The sequence below is a fragment of the Mizuhopecten yessoensis genome, unplaced genomic scaffold (genome assembly GCF_002113885.1).
Source record: "Mizuhopecten yessoensis strain PY_sf001 unplaced genomic scaffold, ASM211388v2 scaffold4865, whole genome shotgun sequence".
Taxonomy (NCBI): Eukaryota; Metazoa; Mollusca; class Bivalvia; order Pectinida; family Pectinidae; genus Mizuhopecten; species Mizuhopecten yessoensis.
Window position 1 is genome coordinate 107,598 of NW_018405760.1, and position 7,570 is coordinate 115,167.

At 39.2% G+C, this 7,570-nt stretch overlaps 1 protein-coding gene across 6 annotated transcripts in view; it reads left to right on the forward strand.

Moving 5' to 3' along the window:
• The window catches only part of LOC110449986 (sodium/myo-inositol cotransporter-like), a 27,965-nt gene that overhangs the window by 2,924 nt on the left and 17,471 nt on the right, over nucleotides 1–7,570 (forward strand). For 3 of the 6 annotated variants that reach the window (XM_021497180.1, XM_021497181.1, XM_021497179.1), the window contains exons 2-4: nucleotides 4,378–4,528; nucleotides 5,369–5,440; nucleotides 5,693–5,797. In XM_021497180.1, the coding sequence (XP_021352855.1) occupies nucleotides 4,406–4,528; nucleotides 5,369–5,440; nucleotides 5,693–5,797 (300 nt within the window). In that variant the 5' untranslated portion in view covers nucleotides 4,378–4,405. The remainder of the gene's footprint in view (nucleotides 1–4,377; nucleotides 4,529–5,368; nucleotides 5,441–5,692; nucleotides 5,798–7,570) is intronic. The other 3 variants (XM_021497183.1, XM_021497184.1, XM_021497182.1) reach the window with 1 other exon arrangement.

Below are 7,570 nucleotides of genomic sequence, written 5' to 3' on the forward strand. Positions count from 1 at the left end.
GGGGGGGGACACCATGCAGTGGGACAGGTGTCCTAAATCTCCTTAATAAATAAAGATGACTGATCGTCTAAACAGCGAGTAGATGAGTTTGGGTAAGAATGTGTACATGTAACTTGTGCGTATCTGTTGTGAAGATATGAGGGTCCTGAGGGGAAAGGTCATTCACAAGAGCACATCTATTTATATCGGTGAGAACCTCCCTTATTTCTTGAGTGACCATGCCAGGTCGATTTTCTTAAATGATCACTGATGCTACAAACACGGTCCAAATTTTGCCGACGAGTTGTAAAAGCACAAAACTAAGATGTTTGTAAATAATCTTTGGTTACTAGGCAACCAAACAAATATTCATGTGTTATGTTAAAAGAACTGAAAAAAGAGATAACAATGTAATCAATTTATGTAAAATATCAGACGACTTGAAAAGAATGACGGATAACGATATTGCATTACTGAAATGCCAACACTTTTTCTTTTATTCAATGTAACTGGTAAACATGAAATTGCCACACAAACGCAGTACAGGAAATTAACGAGATCTCGCGTTGGTAACGTGCGGACGCATGCATCATTACGTATTATAATATAATATGTTCAAAGGTCACGGTCATATTAAATTTAATATTTAAATTTTGTATTTAAACTTTAAAGTGATCGTAGAACGGTAGAAAGCATTGACAGATTGTTATTTATGTTTTTAAATCCAGATAAGTGTCTACCGGGTTACATATTTACCTGCCCGTTCATGATATTTCGGATCATCCTCGATACTCCAGGGGTTACCGTCACGTTCGCTCTCTGCACCCCTGAAATATGGCATAGCTAAACTGAAGGCTCAGAGTGCACCACATTATAATAATAATTCAAGGTTCTAATATACCGCTTTATCACAACCTAGCTCGTAGGCCGTCTCAAAGCAGTTCACAAATTATTATCCATGGTTATACGGCCTTTGCAACCAGCCAATACCTTTCTCAACTCCCTGGGGAACATACAGCCGGTGCTGCCATTTCGGCGCTCACAGCTAGCATTCAACAAGTCCAGCACTTCCCAACCCCGTACTCATTTACAGCTGAGTAGACTGGAACAAGCGGAGCAAAGCATCTTGCTCAAAGATACAACACAGTGCCGTGACGCAACTCGAACCCGCAACCCTTCGGTCACGAACCCGGCGTCCTACCACTTGACTATGAATTCGGAGGCGTTATTTTTAGTACGAGACTGGTCTTAATTTTAGCGACGACTTTTTAAAATAATTTCTTAAAGATTACACACCGACATACACGTTTGGAGAATGCCGGAACCTACACAGTTCAAAGCGTCTCAACTTTCAGTGTTTAAAATGTCTTGGCTAACGAGATCGGAAGTTTCCGGATTAACGTAGCCAAAGAATAAGGACCGCTGACATGTGAAACATTCAGGTGTCCAATTGTTGAATGTTTCCGGAAAAATCCATTGTTAGTCTCCAGATTTTTGAGTTTTGAAGTATTCGGACTAACGAGTCAAAAACTGTTCGGAGGAACGACACATAACTTCACCAGAGTAATTATGATTAATTTCTTGCGTACAAACGAGATTTACATTTTATGGACTAACACTATTTTAACTATACATTCGTACGAGACCGAACGTGGACGAACTAACGAGGTTTAACATGTACGAACTTACAAATGGGTTATAAACTTTCCGGATTTCCGAGGTGAAATTTTTCTCGACAAAAAAAAATCCGGATTTTATTTCTTAAAGCCATGATATCCCAACATCAATTGATTAACATGTAACATTTAGGAAATATGAAAGAAACGTTACTATCAGCTGGTTTTTAAATTCAAACACATATCTCTTATTACCGAGAACGTTGTACGCATGTATATACAACAGGGTAGTGTTAGGTTAAGCGTGTTGACCCAGATTTCAAGGTCTTTGCTCATAACCTTGTGACAAAGGATATTAAGGGACATCACGTGAAAAGGCGTTTTTTTTAATGAATGTATGTATTGTATGCACTTCCACTTACGTTACCTCGCTATCCCCATATTCATAGTCCGTTCCAAATGTCCAGTTTGACCACTTGAATTGTTCGGGAAAGCCCGGCTAAAAATAGCGCCGATAACGTCACCTGATTAGGCAGCAAACACAAGTGGTGCGAGCGAGATGAAACGGTTTACAAAGGGGCCCTCAGAGAGGGGCCGTCAGGCAACTGCAACTTCTTACCGCACTATGAAACCAAGTTATATGATTTCTAATTCCGTATTCAAACTTATTGAACAGTAATTATTCATCATCAGAAGTTAATTGCACACTTGCCAATATTAAGAATTTAAATTTATTTAGCTTTTAACATAAATTTGTTGCCAATAAAATTAAACAAAGGATGGGGCACAAGTTTTTACAATTTATCACAGCCTTCTCCCGTGACCGGTACAGGTGGTACGGGGCTAAACACTCCCTCAACAATGGGACAAACCTTTCTGTAAAAAGGAATATTCACGAGACGAATATCCCTTTTCAAATGTTTACATAAAGTGCATATATGCAATGACAAACTACACGCGAATATAAAAAGGAAACGTTTGTGAATTTATTTATTACATTAAACAACTCAATGTCTTTGGCCATTTTTTTTCTAGACCATGAATATAAATCTATGTATACTCTCTTTCCCACTTTCACTGTCTCCAAACGCTAACATTTAGGAAGTCATATTAACCATCACACACAATAAACTGTATGGCAAAACCACTACGTGTACATGTAGAATATGTGTCAATAAGGAACGTGTTGAGATACTTGATAATTATATTTTTTCAATACTTTACAGAGATTAAAGCATACTTTTAAATGGACCTTTTTATGCTGAGACAACTTTTCTTTAATCAGTTCCTTTGGTCCGAAACAGAAGCCGTAGTTATCGGCAGCACGCGCCATTTTTATAACGTAATCAAATATTTTTTCCCCTGTTTTCAATACGTATTCCGATTCTATCTGAAGTCGAAAATTTATTCTTTATAGAGAAAAGGTTGTTACATGATCATACATTCTAAGTCAACATCATATGAAAACATGAACTGTTGAAAAATTACGATTTAAAAAAAAAGTGTTATGCGATCCTATTTACTAGAAGTAGGTTCTCCTTCCTCAGTTATTCATCCTGGTCCGTCATTTTGACATTTTTAATCTAGCTGCGATAACGTAGCTTTCTGACGAAGAGCGATTTTTTTTTTATATATTGCGTCGTCGCGCCAGGGCAGGCCGGGTATTATATTAGTACTAATTTAAAACTTGCATGTCAAAACAAAAAACAATCGTTTAATTCAGCAATATAATTAAATCATACCATTTTACTGATCCCGGTAATATTATAAATTATGTAAATCTAATAGCGCACGTATCTCATTTGACCCCGAGCACCGACAGAGGATCAGAGAACAGAATACGCCGTGGCCATCACAGCAGTTATCCCTTGGGGGGCCTCATGGCAAAATCAAACTAACCAGTCACTTATCCCTTTCGTTTGCATAAACCACTGTATAATTAAAAAAAACACAAAGTAAACTCTCTCCGATACATGCCCATTAACATATTAAACTAAGTTCATCTGTGTTCAAACTCACACAATGATACTAGCGAGGTTAATAGTTTTAGATATTTATTCATAACATAAACAGCGCTAGCATTTCTGTCGATTTTATTTCAGCTTAACCGGCCGCTATCCGGAAGAAAACATGCACCGTACTGACTGCTAGGGCAGTTATTTTCTGCTTTGAATACTTCCCACTGGCAATAATGATTCCGTAACGTACCCCTTGCGCTATCTTTTGACCATTTGGCAACTATTCGCTTCGTAGCTGACACGGTACAACACTTTTCTTTGGCTTACTTCACACGGCCAGTCATTTTGTTTACAAAGAAATGGTGTGCTATGCGCATGCGCTAGTAGAGGGAAATCCCTGAACAAAACGTTGGTCAGACAGGTAGAAATACCGATGATTATCTTAGATTTAATCATTTTTATGAATCTATTTCAGCCAAATCCGATCGGCATTTTCCATAAGGAGTCTCACTTGATATGTTTATGTAGTATTTGGAAAAAAGACAAAAAAAAAAAGGTTACTTCAGCGTGATGCCCGTTTAAAATCAAAGTGAAATCTGAACAGAAAAATGCTATATTTATCTAGATCTCCAACTGTTTACACACAACTTCCCACCGTATAATATATTCAAACGACCTCGCGTGGTATAAATAAACCGCCCAAACTAGGACTGTGTTGGTGTTCCCTATCACCGTAATGATCAGGAGGGAATCTTTTTCAGGTGTTTTTTTCAAAGTTCTCAAGAATAACTTTTTATCGTGATTTTTATTTCTTTTTCATACAGTTTGTATACTGTTCCACAGTTGATCAACATGGTGAGCGAGGCAGCGGAAATCTTTCGCCGTTCCTACAACCCGGAAACAGTGCAGCTGACCGGTCCCGATGTCGGAGTGGTGGTGGCGTACTTTGTCGCTATTTTGGCCATAGGAGCGTTTGTAAGCATTGCGCATCAGACGTAGGACTTAGAATAAGACCATTCATCATTATGTCTGCCTTATAGCATCTAGTACACAGTGTATCAGAAACACAGGAAACCCGGAAATTATGTCATCAAGGATCCGCGTACCACTGACAAAGCTGTAACTACCCATTGGAAACTGGTTTTTCTCCGGCATGACTATAGCTTTGATAAATTATATGTTTACAAAAAACTTCTCAGACATTTATGAAAAAACCGAATAAAGATGAAATAAACAAAATATAATCAAAAGCAGTGTTTTGAGTGTAAAATTTTAGCGGGGCCAGAACGGTATTCGAACCCTGGACCTCAAATGTTAAACTGTTCCTCTAACCGAATGAGCTACCTGCATTGATCGACGGAAGTGTCCTGGCCAAACTGCGCTATCGTTCTAAACTCTAAAATTAAGGGGAGGTAACTGTATATAAGAAAACCCAGAATGCAGTGGGGCAGGGGTCCTTCAAATTATATTAAAGCAATAAATCGTCATTGCATTGAGGTACAGTATAACCGATAGAAAATAGGGTTTCCGAAAGTGCAAAGTTGCAAAAAATTAAAACTTTCATAGCGAATGAATCTTGTCGATGCCCAAAAAGGAGTTTGGTTTATTTGTAAGACATTTGGTACGTTTTAACTATTAATTTATTGTTATGATTTTTTATTATTTAATTTCGTGACTTATTTATTTTGGTGAAATAACGGTAAATGTTCTTCCATGACGTATTTTTTTAATATTCAGAAAAATGCTGCATCATCGTATTTTTGTTATGCAAATCAAGTAATGTATATGTAAAATATTGTTTTCTTAACCAATCAGGCCATGTGGCGGTCAAATAGAGGGACGGTCAGCGGGTACTTTTTGGCGGGAAGATCTATGACCTTCATTCCGGTTTGTATCTCACTTCAAAATGGAAATGGTTAATAAAACACGGACATGTACTGACTTTCGAAAAGCATAGACATTGAAATTTTGAACACAAAAATAAGTTAAATTGGTTTTTACATTTTGAGACTAGTGAAGATATATTTTGCGTTTTTGTTGAATGATAATTTATCAACCTGTAAAAAATACTTCTCGAGAATTTGTTTTTATATGGGATCAATCTTTTAAATTTGGTATGAAATATTATCAAATTTCCAGCTGGGAGCCTCCCTGTTCGTCAGTAATATTGGCACGGAGCATTTCATAGGTCTCGCGGGATCTGGAGCCGCAAACGGGATTAGTGTCGGTGCATGGGAGTTCAATGTGAGTATACAGTATTGTGGTCTAGCTGTTCCATGTAAGTATACAGTTACCGGGCCTAGTGTTTTCTGTGTAAGTATGTAATGTACACAGTATCCGGACTTTGGAGTCAAATGTTGGTATACATTGTCGTGGCCTGCATTGACATTAAATTTAATGTGAGTATGCAGTGTTGGCACCTGGAATCTCACTGTAAAGTATGCCTGTGTATATACTCTATCGGGGCCTCATTCTACTGTCGAGTGTTTTTATCATCAACTCAAATGTGTCAAATACTGCTTTTTTCTGGAAGATTTTCTTAGTTAAACGACTTCGACGAAACAGATTTTGAGTGACAACTACTTTCTGACCGTTGTAACGTTAATGTTACACCAACCAATAAAAGACAGTTCCATCTAAATGTGTCGTTAAACAGGGGGTAGCACTTACTGTGTACTAGACGTAACACTTTTAAAATGTAACATTCTAGTGTCAACGTTTCAGGGTATTATTCACTGATTTGCTTTCTTACATTTTTGTATATATCACTTAAGAAAACAGTAGGCCTGTGTTATGTTGAAATTAGACACAAGATTGTAGAGATTGAAGTGTTCGGACTAACGTCTTCATCTATTTGTGTATTGTTTGATTTTTTTGGGTTTAACATCCTCAAAACAGCCAGGGTCATATGCGGACGGGTGCCTAGGGAGACAACAGCCCGGGTCATATGAGGACGCGTGCCTCGGGAGACACAACAGCCAGGGTCATTTGAGGACGGGTGCCTAGGGACACAACAGCCAGGGTCATATGAGTACGGGTGCCTAGGGAGACACAACAGCCAGGGACATATGAGGACGGGTGCCTAGGGAGACACAACAGCCAGGGACATTTGAGGACGGGGGCCTAGGGAGACAACAGCCAGGGTCATTTGAGGACGGGTGCCTAGGGAGACAACAGCCAGGGTCATATTAGGATGGGTGCCTAGTGAGACAACAGCCAGGGTCATATGAGGACGGGTGCCTGGGGAGACAACAGCCAGGGTCATATGAGGACGGGTGCCTAGGGAGACACAACAGCCAGGGTCATATGAGGACGGGTTCCTAGGGAAACAACAACCAGGGTCATATGAGAACGGGTGCCTGGGGAGACAACAGCCAGGGTCATATGAGGACGGGTGCCTAGGGAGACACAACAGCCAGGGTCATATGAGGACGGGTTCCTAGGGAAACAACAGCCAGGGTCATATGAGAACGGGTGCCTGGGGAGACACAACAGCCAGGGTCATATGAGGACGGGTGCCTATGAAAAAGAAATAAAAATCACGATAAAAAGTTATTATTGAGAACTTTGAAAAAAACACCTGAAAAAGATTCCCTCCTGATCATTACGGTGATAGGGAACACCAACACAGTCCTAGTTTGGGCGGTTTATTTATACCACGCGAGGTCGTTTGAATATATTATACGGTGAGAAGTTGTGTGTAAACAGTTGGAGATCTAGATAAATATAGCACTTTTCTGTTTAGATTTCACTTTGATTTTAATATCCTTTGTCACAAGGTTATGAGCATAAATATAAAAACAAAGAGTTGGGAAGGCAGAAAGGAAAGATACGGATCTTAAGTGTTACAATAAGGACAGAAAATATATATGAATTACTTCATTGTCCTCTTTGTAGAAGACAAAAGGAAAACTCCCGGCACTGCGTCGCTTCTTACGATAACGTGAACAAACTGAGGTGCAACAGGCGTATTCTTTTTCCCAAAGTGCAACCCCCCCCCCCTTTCTCTCTCTCTCT